Raw genomic sequence first — 16,116 nt, forward strand, 5'->3', positions numbered from 1 at the left:
GCAAATGCACCCACCCCTTTCCTCCTCGGAAGTGTCCAGTTTGGGGTAATAAATACAGGGCCACCTCCCCTCCCAACTGCAAGGTGGGGGGAGTGGAGAGGAAGCAGGCAGACGGTGGCGCTCACTGCTCCCCACCTGGTACCGCAGCTGCTCCACGTCGTAGATCTTCTTCAGGGGAACCACGGAGGGTGCGAAACAGTGGCCCAGCTTGGCCAGCAGCACCCCGTTCCGGAGGCTCTCCTCCAGCTCCACCGGGGACGGAAGCTCCTCCTTCAGGCAGGCCTCCATCCAGCTAGGAGCACGAGAGTCCCTTTTCACCCACTCCGGCAGGCCACAGTGGCTTATTCCAACCTCCCCTCCCTCCTGCCCCCTGACCCTCCCCTGCCTCTCTCCCTGCCCAATCCCAAGCCCCACTCTGCCCATTGCCTGGCTGTTTCTACCTTCTCCCAAGTTGCCCCACACTTGGACTGGCCAACTCTCAGCCCCACCTGCCCCAAGCTAAACTCCCGGACAGACCTTGAACCTGCGCGCCATCAGTGAGGCTTAACCACGTGCACTGTTACATGACACAGTCTGGTTACATATCTGACTGCTGGACCAAATAAAACTGCTCACTGCTCTCTGAGAAGCCAGTTCCATCAAGGTCAGGTCTGCCTATGGACTTACATGGTCATAACCTAGCTTTGATAATGAGGGTAGTGGAGACTCCTGGGCTGATGGAAGGGACGCAGCACAAACGGAGAGAAAAGGGGCGGCCACTGGCCTCACAGTTGACATCTGCATCTCACAGAGGAGTGAGAGTCCTGGCTCTGGCTCCTGACTCCAGCCGCCTGCTAATGTCCACCCTGGGAGGCAGCAGGTGATGGCTTCAGTGACAGGGTCCCCACTCCCCGGAGAGAAATGTGGGTTGTTTTCCCAGCTCCTGGCTCTGCTCTGGCCCAGCTCCAGCTATGGTGGGCATTTAGGGAGTGCACCAGTGGATGGGAGTTTTCTGCTCACTCTTTCTTTCAAATAAATGAATAAGTAATTTTAAAAACAAAACAATCACAACAAAGGAGGGACCGAAAAGTCACAGCTGTTGGAATAAGACCCACTTTGCACACCATCACTTGCAGTACACCTCCCTGAGCCTCAGCTGTAGTCTGCAAACTCAAGATAAGACCAACTGTGCTGAGCTTGTGTGGTTTGCTGGGTCAAACGATGTTTCCAACCTACACTCTATCTCATTGCCACTTTAACTATTTTTAGTCCTATTTATTAAGTAATGCAGTTTGTACTTTTTTATTTTGTAACATTTTGTGATTTTTTTTGTACAATACTGTATTTGTATGATAGAGCAATTCTCAGCTGATGGAATGAATAAAATGGCATAATTAAAAAAAAAAAAAAAAAGACCAACTGTGCTTCCTGCCACAGCAGGCCGCCAGGATCTAAAGAGCGCACACACCTGATAGCACCTTGAGTACCAGTGTAAGGTATTACCAATGCTGGTGGTTGCATGAAGAAATCTCAAACTTCCCTAACACTGGGTCTGCGGGAAAACATCCATGTCCAGAGAGCCGGTCACACTTTGCTGCTGCTTCAGACTTTCTTTGCCATAGACACCTGATTTCCTCTCCGCAACCATCCCATCTACTTTTATGGAGAACATTAAAGTATACTACTGGGGCCAATGCTGCAGCATAGTGGGCTAAACCACCGCCTATGACACTGACATCCCATGTGGGTGTTGGTTCGAGTCCTGGCTACTCCACTTCTGATCCAGCTCCCTGCTAATGCACCTGGGAAAGCAGCAGAAGATGGTTCGAGTCCTTGGGCCCCTGTACCCACATGGCAGACTGACCCAGAAGCTCCTGGCTCCTGGCTTCAGGCTTCAGTCTGGCCCAGCCCTGACTGTTGCAGCCATCTGGGGTGTGAGCCAGCAGGTGGAAGATCTCTCTCTCTCTCTTTCTCTATGGCTCGCCCTCTAATTCTTTCAAATAAATAAATCTTTTAAAGGAAACACCGCTGCTATTGGTTCCGGTGAGGACCCCAGACAGAGGCAGGCTGAGATGTCAGGTTAGCAGGGAATGTTCAGTGAGGAGATCAGCTTGCTCTCACCTGAACTCCTGGATCAGACCGAGCATTACTGAAAGTGGGACAGGCAGACATGAGGCTCCCCTGGGAGATGTGATGTGAAACACACACCACCACCAGTGAAGTCTTGTCAAAAATGTTGAACCTGAATTTCATCGAGCCTTTAGATCCATTTATAGGAAATATGGGGTATAGAGGAATCAGTTGAATGACACCAGGAAGCAAATAAAGTCAGAATGTAGGATGTTCGTACGGGGGGAGGGGGGGGGGGGGGGGGGAAGGAAGGGGGAAAAATGATCCAGTGTCTTCAACAAGGCAATGACATGCAAAATGGAAAAGGGGAGGTTAGCTGCTCCAGATTAAAGACTTATGAGGCAAGGATAATATATGTACTTTTAAAGATACTTCTTTGAACAAGCCAAACGAAAAAACAGACGTTCTTTTTAGACAAACAGGAAAATTTGAAAATGGCTTGGGAATCGGTCTTCCAAGGTCTTGGGGATAACTCAGCTGGGTATTATAATAGCATTGTGGGGATGACGGCAGAAGTCTGTATATTGTACAGATACATACTGAAGGACGCAGAGGGATAAAAGAGGTAATGTTTGGTATCTGCTTAAAAAAAAAGTTATTGCAACTCTCCCTTTCCCATAGAATGGAGCCCTGTCCCCTGGCACTTGCATTGGGGGCAGGCACCTAGGGTGGGGAGACCAGGAGGCCCTCTCTAGGGACTCTACTCACCGCTTGGCTTCCTCCAGCCGGCACAGGTACTGATAGGCCACGTTCTGCCGCCTCTGCTCATCCATCTGCTCGGCCGTGAGGCGTTCATCTGCGGGGTGAAGGGGAGGGGTCCACCAAGGGCGAGTCTGACAAGAGGCCTCAGCAGGGAAGCACCTTCTTGTATTAAAAAAATAATTTTGTAACAGACACAAAGAAGTTTGAGGTATGGGTCACCATGCAATGTTTTGGTCCGTGGATACATTGTGGAATGTGAAGTCTCTTCTTAGGCAGCTCTGCTCAGAGCCCTGCAGCACCTCCCACCCGCCCTTCCTCCGCTTCCCTGGACCCCTTTACCAGGGGCCACCCTGTAGATTGGAAGCAGCCCTGCCTGGCCCCCCCAGTTATCTTCCGGCCTTCCTCCTCCTCCTCCCCAAATCTACTCCATGGCCCTTCCCTCAGTATCTCGGAGCAGGTGCCTCCTGAGCCTTGTGTGGCTGAGAACTTAGCACCTTATCTCCCCCCGTTAGACTCTGAGTTCTCCAAGAACTGGACCTGTGTCATCCTCATTAGGTTCTCTCTCAGAGGCTGCTAACAGAACCCACAATGACCTGGCTTTCAACAGCCATTCATCAATGCAATACCTCCTTTATGTCAGGCACTGGGTCGGTCTGATATCAGATTATGGGGGGCATATGACATCACCATGTGCTTATTAATAAATCCCCAATATTAATAAGCATGTGTGGGTTCTTGCCTAATATTCAGAGAAGAATTCTGAATACCAGCATAAGTGAATGAGGCAGCATGATACATTTTAAGCTTTTATTCAGTGAGAGAAATGCATAGGAGAGTAAGGGCTCTATCTAAAAGGAGATATAAATCTGGATTCATACTGAGCACCAGGAGCCAGCCACGTGGAGGAGTATGCAGGCCAGGAAGCATGGGGCAGGTGGCCCGAAGGCCATGCACCCTGGAGGCACTGGCCAGCACCGGCCTGCAATGGCAAAAGGCCAAAAAGAAGGAAGAGACCTGGCACACCGTGTCCTAGGCTTTTAATCCACTTCCAAGGAGGAGTGGTTAATTAACCTGATTGACAGGTGGGAACACAGGTGTGGCCAGGTAGGGGCATGAGGTCACACAGGGGTGTGGGGAAGGTGTGGTCTTACAGCTCGAAAACCTGATCAATTTTATCCTCTATGCCTGCCTACATCAAGTGGACTCCTATTCTCACAAAACACAGATTATTATTAGAGAAGAACGTGGGGATGGGTGTTCGGCGCAACAGCTAAGGGATTGCTTGGGACACCTACAGCGCATATCAGAGTGCCCGGGTTCAAATCCTGGCTCTACTTTTATTCCAGCTTCCCGCTAGCGTGCTCCCAGGGAGGCAGCAGGTGATGGCTCAATTCACCGGGTCCCTGCCACCCATGAGGGAAGTCCAGACTGAGCTCCCAGCTCCCGGCTTCAGACTGGCCTGGCCACAGCTATTGCAGGGATTTGAGGAGTGAGCCAGCAGGTAGGAGTTTGCTCGCTTGCTCTCTGCATCTCAAGTAAAGAACTAAATAAGAGATACAAATGTCTGGAAACAACTCCAACCCTAAGAGGGTAAGCGTGACTGCAGTCCTAGCCTCAAGTCTACAGAGGAGGCAGAGGCTTCCACCTGTGAGCCACGTCTCCAAGAACGAACAGGCAGAAAGGAGGAGAAGCCAGTGCGACAGAAGGCACTGCGCCCACCGGGGATCACAGGCACCTTCACTCTCACTCTAGGCATAGCTCACCCAAGGAGGAAAATTATCTTGAAACTAAATAAATTAGAGGCAATGCTGCAATGAAACAGGGCAAGAGAAAGCTATGCAGACACTGCTCCCCCCCCCCCCCCCAAGAAAAGAAAGCCGGACGGCTTGCAAAGGGCCAGGCTGCTCAATCTGTGTTTGACTCAGCACTTAGTGCCATTCTGGCTCTTTATCCTAGTTCCCTCTATTGCAGGTCCTGCAGGGTAATTTGAGGGAGACAAGGCTTATCTGAACTGGCGGTTAAGCAAGTTAAAACACACATCTCCAGCTACAGATGGGAAAGCACTGGCTTTCCAGCCACAGGAAATCCATCAGTTCCTCCGAGGGGGAGGCTAAGCAACAAGTGTTGGTTGTTAGGCATGGAAAATAAACCGGTAAGTGAGTGACATCACTTCAGAGTTATGAATCGAGGGCTGTGAGAGATGGGCGGGGCTTTGTACACACACACACACACAGTCTCAAAGGGGAACAACAACAAAAAAACGATCTTCCAACCGTCGTCATGCCTGAGAGTAGCTTTCTTTCCACCAAGGGTTGGACATGGACTTCGCTCCGGTCAGACTAGCAAACGGAAACCTTCCTGCCTTCCACCCTTCCAGCTCCAGTCTCTCAGGTAGGGTTATTGGAAAGGACTGCTTGCATTAGAACTCACAACCTCTTGGGGAAGCCTCACAGCAGTGCTTGCTATAAATGCAGTTCACGGTGGAACCCGGCTAGGACTCAAGGAACCTGTAGTTTGAGAGCCGCAGGGAATTTCGGCGCCTGAAGTCTGACAGGCTTTGTCTCAAAGCGCAGTGCAAAGCGCCAGGGTGCGCCCGGGTCGCTGCAGGTCCCGTGGCTGCGCTGGGCACGCATGGAAGCCATCAGTAACTGCAGCATTGTAAGGAACCGGCCAGACAACCTACGTCCTCCTCACCCCGCAGCTCCGGAATTTGGGAATCAGGGAGAACGCTCTTGGTAAGCTCCGACGCGCGGCCTGGGGGTCAGCAGGCGTTTCACCGCTGGCAGCTCCGCCAGGGCCCGCGGGGGCCGGGACCCAGCGCTCCCTCCCCACCCAGCACGGTCCCACAGCCCCTTGCCCGGCAGGATCTGCACCAGCCGCCGCCCCAGCCTCCCCCGAGGCAGCCAAGCTACCCTCCCCCACCAGCAGCGGCACCACCGCGGACCCTCCTCCGACCCTTCCGGCACTCACAGGCCGCGGGGCCCGGGCCCGCTCCTCTCCCTTCCATGTTCCTCCTTCTTCCAGGTTTGAATCTCCCGCCGCTGGGCCACCGCCCCTCTCCGTCGCCGCGGTCGGACAGGACACTTCCGGTCCGCTGCGCAGAGAATCCTGGGATTTGTAGTCCTGGGCCGCAGAGACCGCCGCCCAGGTGCACAGAAAAGCTAAACCCCTTTACCTCAACTAGCCCTTGCCCTTACCTCCGTCATTTCCCCCCAGTACTCCCGTACTCGGTGTGCTGCTCGGTATGCTGGGTCCCGCTAACTCCCGGGGCCTACGTGGTGCAATGCATTAAACTACGTGGTGCACATGCAGAGGTACACTGAATGTTCTAAAGAAGTTTGCTGTTCCCACGCACAGTGGAATAAAGTAGAGGGCAGAGAGGCGCAGGGGGAGGGGAGTGGTGGCCATGACGTCATGGAGAGCCGTGAAGCGCAGGGATGACTTCCTAGTGGAGCTGACAGCCGTTCAGGGTTGCAAAGTGAAGGAGGCTTCGTCAGCTTGGAGGTCAGAGGCGTTCTTATCACTGGAAACAGCAAGCACCAGAGCAAGGAGGTGAGTTTGGAGGATTAATCTCCACTCAGTTTTAGGGGTGAGTGGAAGTCAGGCAGGGCAGGAAAGAGGCCCCGAGGTGCAGCCCAGGACCTGCGGCGCCTTGGGTGCCACTCGAAGGCGCTGGGATTGGTGTGATAAGCAAGCAACACTTCAGGCGCTAGTGAGTCAGACTGATGTTTTGGGAGCATCCCTCCTCCCGCAGGGGCTTGGAGGGGTGGGACTAGGAGCAGAGACTAGTGGCGGCAGAGGTGAAAGAGAAGGGCCTGAACAACTGTGCGGATTCCCTGATGGGCTTCTCCCATGTGCTATTGCTCCCTTTACCTTTCCTCCCAACTCCATGCAAACAGCGGGCAGCCTAGGCTGAGCCTCAGGGCAGAAAAAGGGAAAAGACCCCATGGCTGGCGCTGTGGTGCAGTGGGTAAAGCCACCACCTGCAGTGCTGGCATCCCACATGGACACCGGTTTGAGTCCCAACTGCCCCATGTCCGCTCAAGCTCTGCTGTGGCCTGAGAAAGCAGTAGAAGATGGCCCAAGTCCTTGGGCCCCTGCACCTGCATGGGAGACCCAGAAGAAACTCCTGGCTCCTGGCTTCAGATCGGCCCAGCTCCAGCCATTGTGGCCAATTGGAGAGTGAGCCAGCAGATGGAAGACCTCTCTCTCTCTCTCTCTCTCTCTCTCTCTCTGCCTCTCCTCTCTCTGTGTAACTCTGACCTTCAAATAAATAAATAAATCTTAAAAAAGAAAAGAGACCATTGGTAGATGGAATATCTCTTTCTCTGTCTCTGTCTCTGTCTCTCTCTCTCTCTCTCTGTAGCTCTGCCTTTTAAATAAGTCAAAGAGCTCACGAATGTGTAGAGCAATATTTAAACCCAGACAGTCCCCCTCCAAGCTTGAGTTCTTAACCACTATAAAGTACACCACGTCCAAGGCCACGGACATGAGGCTGCAGAAGAGGCGACCGTGGAGAGGGGTTTCAATAGGCCGAGGCTGAGTCAGGGAAAGAGGAGTCAAGGGCGACTTCTGGTTTCCAGCTTGGGGGAGGGGGGAGGGTCGAGCTGGGGAAATGCAAGTTTTGTTTGAAGAAGGGTACAGGTGCACATTTAGAAGTGATTGGCGTATTTGGTGGTGCTGAACCCACAGGAGTGGGTGAAGTGTTCTGGGAAGAGTAGGTAAATGCAGAAGAGAAAATAGCAAGGGGCAGAGGATTGGGGAACCCTAGCAATTGGGAGGTGCTCAGAGAGCCCAGCAGAGGAGATGGGGAAAGAAAGGATCCATGGGGGTCGTGGAAGCCCAGTGCGGAGGGAGTTGCCAGAAATGGCGGCCACAGCAGGGAATCAAGCCAGGAAGGCCTTCAGCAGTGACCGCTGAGTCTTTGGCAGGTCCAGTCCCCCCCCTCCCCCACTCATCCTGGCTCCTTACAGAAGTCTGCGTGAGAGGCGGCTGGGTGAGCACGCCTCTCCTTGGCCCCGTGCCAGTGCTGCAGGGCCAGTGCGGGTGAGCCCAGCACTTCCTTAGGGTGTTGTTTCTGGCCAAGTCCTCTCTGCCCACAACAGGCCTCCCCAGGTGAGTGGGGACATTTGCTTTCTGATGCCAGCCACCTTCAGTGAGTTGGGGCATTCTGTGCCCGCTGTCCCGGGGCTGACTGTCCTCTCATTAAGCAGGGCCTGGAGCTTCTAGGTCAGGCCTTTCCTGATCATCAGCCTTCCGCCCTGCTCCCGAATGTGAAAGTACCGCAGAGAAGCACGGGGTGTGTGTGTGTGTGTGTGTGTGCGCGCGCCATCTCTGAGCGTGCAGCCAGTAACCAGCCCCACAGTGTGCTGCTTCATTCCTTGACGGGAAAGATGGGAGGGCTGTGTGTGCCGGGTGGGGAGCGGCAGCCCAGGTAGGGCAGTGGAACTCAGTGTCTGTGTCCAAGCACTAAGATAGGATACCCGAGCTGTCACTCAAAGAATTCCCTAGGAACGGAGGGCAGCACCTGGTTGTCTGGTAACCCCAGGGGCTCTGAGCTAAGAGGGGAGGTAACCCAAGCCAGAGGATCCATTCCAGAAAGCCAGCCACAGACAAGGAAGCAGGTGAGGTGTCCTGCAGCCGGGGCCCCAAGACCGGATGGAGGTAGCCTGAACGCCCAGGGTTGAGGGCCTGGAAGAGCAGGGTTTCTGGGTGTTCTCTGAAGCAGAGGGAATGTCTTTTTAAAAAGAATGCATCACCTCTGCCTGTCTCTCCCCAAAAAAGAGGGGAAGGAGAAAAGGGGAGGAGCCAAGAACCCAGCGCTCTGGGCTTTCCCCCCCTTTTCCTGCCTCCTGGGAGGAGAGCTGGTGAAAAGGCTTTGCCTTCCAAGGGGAAGGATTCTAACCGGATACACGTGCTGAATGGATTCAGTTTAAGAGGACCCTGGAGACCAGGGCAGGATGTCGGGGGGACCGGAACGGGCCAGGAGACAGAAAGCTGAGGACCCTCGGGGAGACAAAGGGAGGGGCTGGCCATGGAAAGGCAGCACCCCCTGGAGGCTGGCTCCCTGCCAGTCCAGTCCCCAGGCCGGCTCAGGCAGGAGTCCTCTGAGCACTGGCCTGCCCTGGACTCCAGTGTGCAGAGGAGCCTGCCGGAGTGGGGGCGGGGCAGGCAGAGGCACAGGGAAGCAGCGGAGGGAGAGGCTGTTCCTCCACTGTCATTTTGACTGTTGTGAACTGTGTCTAACAGCAGGTGCGCTCTAACCCTCCCAAAATTAATCAGTTACACTTACCTTGAATATAATGAAAAGTTCTGGGCGGGGAGGGTGGATGGTGGTGATGGGTGCACAGCAGCAGAAGTGTACTTAAAGCTACAGACCTGAACCCCTAAGAAGGGTTAAAATGGGGCTTGGTGTTTGTTTGACACAGTGTTGCCACTTAGGATGTGTGCATCCCACATCAGAGTGCCTGGGTTAACAATGTTTTATTTTATTGGAAAGGTAAAGAAACACACACACACAGAGGAGAGAAGAGAGAGGAGAGAGAGAGGGAGAGGGAGAGGGGGAGGGAGGGAGGGAGAGAGAGAGAGAGTTATTTCCCATCTGCTGGTTCATTTCCCAAACGCCTATAACTGGGGTGAGCGAGTTCAATGGTGGCAGCCAGGAACTCAATCCCAGTCTCCCATGTAGGTAGCAAAGCCCCAACTACTTGAACTATCATCTGCACCTCCTAGGGTGTGCATGAGCAGGAAGTTAGAATTGAGACCAGAGCTAACTCAAATCCAACCACTCTGATATGGGATGTGGGCGTCCCAACCGCTGTGCCAAGCGCTGCCCACGTCAGCCATTCTTAGGCGTGCAGTCCTGTCGGGAGCAGGGCGGGGGCTGAACTGCTCTCCAGGGAGGCTGCTCTGGGTCAGCCAAGGCCAACAGACCCAGGCCTCTCTTCCCCATTGTCAGTCCCATGTCTTCTCCCAGCCCTGAGGATGCCCCACCAGAGCCTGAGCTTGGTTCCGCAAGCCGCAAGAAGAAAAAGAAGATACGGTCACAGCAGGAGGCCAGCATCCAAGCCCTCACCAGAGCTGGCCACGGGGCTCTACGAGCTGGCCAGAGCTATGAGGCCTTGGCTAGCTTCCAGAAGGCCTTCCTCCTGGCCTCCGAGGCCCCACGGACCAGGGACACCTCCGTGCTCCGGGCTTGCGCGTGCAACCTGGGAGCCGCCTACGTGGAGACTGGGGACCCAGCCAGAGGCCTTGAACTGCTCCTGCGGGTCCAGCCCGAGGAGAAGGCGCAGGGCAGGCCTCATGGAGACCACTGTTTCAATGTGGCTTTGGCCTACCATGCCCTGGGCAACCTGACTCAAGCTCTGGCCTGGTACCGCAGGGCTCTGGGCCACTACCAGCCCCAGGGAGACCAGGGGGACGCCCAGGCAAAAATGGGAGCCTGCTACCAGGCTCTGGGACAGCCTGAGCTGGCAGCCCACTGCCTGCAGGAAGCAAGCCGGGCCTACTCCCAAGCTAAGCGGCCCCGGGCCGCAGCCCTAGCACTGGGGGCCGCAGCAGAGTGTATGCTGGAGAGTGGGCGGCACCGGGTGGGTGAGGTGCTACAGGTGCTGGAGGAGAGCCGAAAGCTTGCCAACAGGAGCGCCGAGCGGGCACAGCTGGGTGAGGCCTTGGGAGAGGAGGGAGGCGGGGGTCTGGGGAGACACAGAGCCTGCAGGGAAGGGTCTGGGGGACATCGGATGTGGCCACCAGTGACCCCGGCTGTGTTCTCTAGGGTGGCTGTATAACGACCTAGGCCTGGGCTACTCCCGGCTGCAGCTGTTCCCTATGGCCGTGGAGGCTTTTGGGCAGGCGCTGCCTCTGTGCCGGGACCCCCGGGAGCAGGCCACGGTACTGGGAAACCTCGGGGTAGCCCACAATGCCCTTGGCAACTATCCGGAAGCCCAGGCATTTCACCGTGCCGCCGCCAGCCTACATGGTAGGTGCTGGGGGCGGGACCAAGGACTAAGAGGAGGCCCTGAGGCTTAAGGAGAGAGGGGGGGCTTTGGGGCCAATGGTGAGGCCTGGCGGCCTGGGGCCAGGGGGCTCAGGAAGAGCCTGGCAGGATGGAAAGGAACCGTGGCGTAAGGAAGGGGAGGGAAGAATGTGTGGGGGGGGCCCCAAGAGGGCGCAGCACCCCTCTTAGGGACACCAAATCCACCCAGCTTCAGCGGGCACACCCGCCTTGCCCCCCTGGACTAGCCAGTGGGGGGAGGTGGTCAGCCCCCCACCCCCAGGTTGCTGGGTGAGGGTTCCGGTGAGCCAGCAGCCCCAAGTGCCCGCTTAGGCCCGAGTGGGCTGTGTTGCCAGGCGCTGCTGGGCAACGGTGGGAGCAGGGCCGGAGCTTTGGCAGCCTGGCGTTTGCGCTGAGCCAGCTGGGGGACCACGAGGCCGCCAGAGACAGCTACCTGCACGCCCTGCAGGCCGCCTGCGACTCCGGTAAGGGTAGGGCCGGAGCCCAGCGGTCCCGGGCGCTGGGCGGGAGGGTAGCCATGGAGGGGCGGGTTAGTGGGGCAGGGAGAGGACCCTTCACGCCTGCCTTCCCCCAGGGGACACGAAGGGGCAGTGGCAGGCCTGCGAGGGTCTGGGGGCTGCGGCAGCCAGACTGGGGCAGTACGACCAGGCCTTGACGTACTACAAGGAGGCGCTGGCCTGGTGTCAGGTGAGCCCCTCCACGCCCCTGCCTCTGGACTGTAGTGTCGGGACCCCCGGGAAAAGGCATGGGGATGGAGCAGAAGAGGGGGACACGGAGCCCCCTCCCCTCGTCCCCATCCCGTTTTGTTCCCCACCCCCGACCCCACGAGGTCCCCACCAAGCCCAGGCCCGCCCCCCTCTCCAGGAGGAGTCGGATTCTGTGCGACAACGGCTGGTGGCCAAGCTGGCAGACACCATGAGGACCCACTCGGCCCAGGTGGGACTGGTCCCGGCTCACACCCTGGGGAAAGGACGCCTGAGACAAGGACCGGCCAGAGTGGGGGTTCCTGGAGGAGGGGGTGGCGGCGAGCAGAGCCAGCGTTCCCAGGGGCGCTGCGCTTGGCTGCTCATCTGTGTTCGGCTGCCCCAGGCTCGCGTGTGGGACGCGCGCCACTTTCCCCGCGGGGTGGGGAGGTGGGCGGACGAGGCAGGCCGCCAACGCCAGGGCTGCCCGGCGCTTTGGCTGACTGGTAAGAAGCCCATTGGGTGAGGCTCCCGGCGCAATCAAGGCTCCTAGGACGGCTCTGCCTGGAGGTGGAAACGGTTTTAAGTCCTTGGCTGCAGTTCCCGAAATGACCACAGGATGGGGGTAGTGTCCCATGAAAGTCCCTTTCTTCCAGCTCCAAGTCGCCAGGGAGCATCACCCAGGGGCTCCGGTCCTGGCTCTTCCTCCTCTTCCTCCCTCCAACTGCCTCCTCCTCCCACTGTGAGAACCTTCTGGAAACTTCCACCCCAGAACTTGAAATTACACTTTAATATTTTAAAAAAGACTTACTGAGGCCAACGCTGTGGCACAGGCTAAGCCCCTGCCTTCAGTGCCAGCGTCCCATATGGGCGGCCAGTTCTAGCCCTGGCTGCTCCAGCTACTTATGGCCTGGGAAAGCAGTGGAAGATGGTCTGGATTCTTGGGCCCCTGCACCTGTCTGGGAGACCTGGAAGAAGCTCCTGGCTCCTGGCTTCGGATCAGCCCAGCTCTGGCCATGGTGACCATTTGGGGAGTGAACCAGCGGATGGAAGACCTCTCTCTCCCCTCTGTCAATCTGCCTCTCAAATAAATTGTTTATTTGAAATACTGAGTGACAGAGAGAAAAGAAGAGACACATACACAGAGACAGAAAAAGATCTGTTCAGTGGTTCACTTGCCAAATGGCTGCAATGGCCAGGGCTGGGCCAGGACAAAGCCAGGAGCCAGGAGCTCCATCTGGGTCTCCCAAATAGGTGGCAGGGGCCCAAATTCTTGGCCCATCTTCTGCTGCCTTCCCAGGCACGTTAGCAGGGAGCTGGATCAGAAGTGGAGCAGGAGAAGCCAAAACTCGAACTGGTACTCATATGAGACGCTGGTGTGCCAAGAGGGAGCTTCACCCACTGTGCCACAATGCCGGCCCCTACACTTTAATATTTATTACAGGAACTTACTAGGTCTTAGGTTTTCATGTAAAGACTAGAACACTATACTCATAATTTGCAAACAGCATTAAATTAGCCTGCTATAGGCAGGGGATGGTTTTGGGTCCAGAAGGCTGGGTGCCACCTGGGGTCTGCCACAACTTCCAGTGAGCTTGCCTGGTGAGGCTGCAGGTGGGGTTGGTGCCAGGCTCTGGGGTGGGTGGGGGTGGGGGGTGCTGAGCCTGACCCTCTAACTTGAGGCCTCTTAGTGACCTCAGCCTGAAACTTGGTTCTGAGACAAGCCGCCGCACACCCTGAGTTGTCTCTATAAAGCCTCTATCTACCGAGGGTGGCCACTCCCGCACTTGTGCACAGCTGCCAAAAAAAAAAAAAAAAAAAAAAAATCATTCCCTTTATTCCCCTTCATTCCAGAGAAGGCCCCAGGCTCCAGGAGGGGCCTGCCAGGCAGGGACCCCATCCGGGGTGGGGAGCAGCACAGCAGGTGCGCAGCCCAGGTGAGTGAGGCCAGGGCAGAGCTTAGGGGATGGGCCTGGCTCCAGGGGCAGTGTTGGAGGTGTCCCAGCTTTGGGGGAGCCTGATTGGTACCCCCTGGGGAGGAGGCCGGTGGGCTGGGGTGTCTGTCTGCCCCTGCAGGTGGGAAGAGGAAGAGTGTGAGGAAGGCCAGGAGAAAGATCGGGAGGGACTGGTGAATCAGCCCACAGCGTCCAGGCCTGGGAGACTGGAGCGTGAGTCCAAGCAGGCTGTCCCAGCTGTAGCCCGCCTCGGTTTCCTTGCCCCAAGCTCCCCATTCCCGTGTCTCTCCCGAGCGGCTTCTCCCCAGCCCCTGGCGGGAGCAGCATTGCTGAGCACTGGGGTGCTGCCCTGGCCTTGCTGGCGCTGTCTCTGCGATTCCTCCCAGGCGTGGTGCATCACTGCCATGGCAGCTTCTAGCACCCATGTTTGGCCGGAGCCCTTGGTGACCAGTGCGCCCCCTCTTACCCCCGTCTCTTTCCCCCATGGTGGTTCTTGGTGCAGAGCTGCCTGCGGTGACCACGTCTGTCACCCCCCCTTTAGGCTCAGGACCCGGGGCCCGTCTTCCCACCCGAGTGGACCACCCTGGCATCCTGGTACCCAGTGGCCCCCAAGCCAATAGGTGCGTCCTGGGGGAGGGGAGGCGGCGCGGAGAACGGCACGGGGAGTGGACAATGAAGCTTCCGATGATTTCCGTGCAACGTGACCTCTGTTCAAGTTGAAGGAAGAGGTGACCGGTGGTTGGGATACAGAACCCTGAGCCTTTGGTCTTTGCCCTTCAGCAACCTGAACAACCCTCGCCCAGCTCTGCAGGCCCGAGCTGTTCCTTGCCTCCTGCGTGGCCTCGGAGAGAGGGCAAAGCCTGCAGAATGGGGGGACATGAAGTTTAAGTCCACTCCCTCCTGCCCCGGAGCCCACCGGCAGAGGTGAGTGCTGGGGCCCAGGCGAGCCAGAAGTGGGGCAGGCTGCTTCCGGCTCTTCCCCCAGTTTCCCCCGCCCCTCCCACATGACAAGTCCCTTCTGGCTCCTGCAGGTCGTCCCAGTGGTCCAGGGGACCCCAGAGGAGACCCCCCCAGTCTGGCTTCTGCACGATCACGTGACCTGCACCCTGCTGGCCACAGTCTTCACCCCCACAGCTCCCCCAATGCCGCAGGTTAAGCTGCCGCCTGCGACACCGGCATCCGGCATTGAGCATCGGCTGGAGTCCTGGCTGCGCAAGCTCCTTGCGTTTGCTGGGGCAGTCCAGTACAGAGCGACCCGAGTGCAGACTCCCAGGTCAGGCAGCCTGGAGCCCAGCTCCTCCGACACCTGTCGCTTCGCTGCACCGTGGGCATGTTGTTCGACATCTCTGAGCTTCTCACCTGTGAAATGGGAATACTAGGGTTGCTGTGAGAATGGAATGTTTCATGTTAATATCTGGCACATGTGTTCAAAAATGTTATCTGTGTCATAAAAACATGCCTTACATTATGTATAACTAATGAATCTTCATGAGGCCGGTGCTGTGGTACAGTGGGTAAAGCCATCCCCTGCAATGCTGGCATCCCAGAGGAGCACAGGTTCAAGTCCCAGCTCCTCCACTTCTGATCTCATTCCCAGCAGATGTCTCAAGTCCTTGGGCCCCTGCCATCCATGTGGGAGACCTGGATGGAGCTCCTGGCTCCTGGCTTTGGCCTGGCCAGTGCTGGCTGTTGTAGCCATTTGGGAAGTGAACCAGCAGGTGGAAGATCTCTCTCTCTCTCTCTGTCTCTCCCTCTCTCTTGGTCACTCTGCCTTCCAAATAAATAAATCTTGAGGGATTTTCTGTCCACACCTATTGACCAAAAGTGGACCCTACTAAGAAAACCTAAGTTTGGGAAATACACTTAAGATGTCTTTGTAGAGCACCAAAACTTCCCGAGGAGCCGGCAGGAAAACGGGGCCTGAAGGCGTGTCCACACGGCAGAGTGGGGAGGCAGCTGGGACAGCCTGCAGGGTCCCCATGCAGACACCTTGGTGCAGTAGCTGCTCTGTGCATCTTGGGCATTAGAATCTCTGGCAGAGCTGTCTCGGCCGCCTCCTGTTCGCCGTGAGCTGGGTGCCCTCGGGAAACCAGAGCCCATGCCCTCCCCTCCGGCTCCAGGGACCCCGGGGGGCATCTGGTTTCCAGAGCGGGAGGAGCTGCAGCCCCCACCGCACCCCCCCATCACACAGGACGGAGGAGGCTCCACCCCGTGTTCTCATCTTTGTTTTTAATCAGCAGGATCCCGCCCCCACTTTCTTTTTAATGATTTCTGTAGCTGACTCGTCTGAACTGTGGCTGTTGTGCATTCTTTGAATAATCACTTGTAAAAAGTGTCCATGCTTGAAGCTATTTCCTTTACTCGAGCTGAGGGGACTTTGTTGGTTTTGGGGTCTTGGCAGTGACTCCCAGAACAGAGCGGGGAAGAGCCCAGCACAGGCTTGGGTGCCATGATGGCTGCAGCCCGGTTTTATGGTTCCGCTTTTATGTGATCCTTGATAACAGTGACTAACAATATACATTCCTCCTAAATAAGAGAATCTAAAAAAAAAAAAAAAAACTTTAAAAAAAGAAAGCATTGGAGACTCTTAATGGCCTCACTTAGGTAAGTATTTCACAGACACAACATCAAAGGCGCAACATATTTAAAAAAA

At 56.4% G+C, this 16,116-nt stretch overlaps 2 protein-coding genes across 8 annotated transcripts in view; one reads left to right on the plus strand and one right to left on the minus strand.

Moving 5' to 3' along the window:
* The window catches only part of IQGAP3 (IQ motif containing GTPase activating protein 3), a 36,914-nt gene extending 31,033 nt beyond the window's left edge, over positions 1-5,881 (minus strand). For 4 of the 7 annotated variants that reach the window (XR_009865966.1, XM_062192501.1, XM_062192498.1 and 1 more), the window contains exons 1-3: positions 5,782-5,878; positions 2,818-2,905; positions 136-292 (exon numbers count right to left, since the gene is read on the minus strand). Coding sequence is in view for 6 of the 7 variants with exons in the window: in XM_062192501.1 (XP_062048485.1) it covers positions 136-292; positions 2,818-2,905; positions 5,782-5,818 (282 nt within the window). In the remaining variant the exon portion in view is untranslated. Of the gene's footprint in view, positions 1-135; positions 293-2,817; positions 2,906-5,781 lie in introns of all 7 variants that reach the window. The other 3 variants (XM_062192500.1, XM_062192499.1, XM_062192502.1) reach the window with 2 other exon arrangements.
* Positions 5,882-7,870: 1,989 nt separating this feature from the next.
* On the plus strand, positions 7,871-15,995 carry TTC24 (tetratricopeptide repeat domain 24). The gene is made up of 11 exons (XM_062192504.1): positions 7,871-7,926; positions 9,770-10,473; positions 10,586-10,789; positions 11,161-11,289; positions 11,400-11,512; positions 11,690-11,761; positions 13,363-13,445; positions 13,585-13,676; positions 14,005-14,083; positions 14,244-14,387; positions 14,495-15,995. Exons 2-11 carry the CDS (start codon positions 9,774-9,776, stop codon positions 14,559-14,561), a joined length of 1,683 nt encoding a protein of 560 aa, XP_062048488.1. The 5' UTR covers positions 7,871-7,926; positions 9,770-9,773; the 3' UTR covers positions 14,562-15,995.
* The last annotated feature ends 121 nt before the right edge of the window (positions 15,996-16,116 follow it).

Source organism: Lepus europaeus, chromosome 5 (genome assembly GCF_033115175.1).
Source record: "Lepus europaeus isolate LE1 chromosome 5, mLepTim1.pri, whole genome shotgun sequence".
Lineage (NCBI taxonomy): Eukaryota > Metazoa > Chordata > Mammalia > Lagomorpha > Leporidae > Lepus > Lepus europaeus.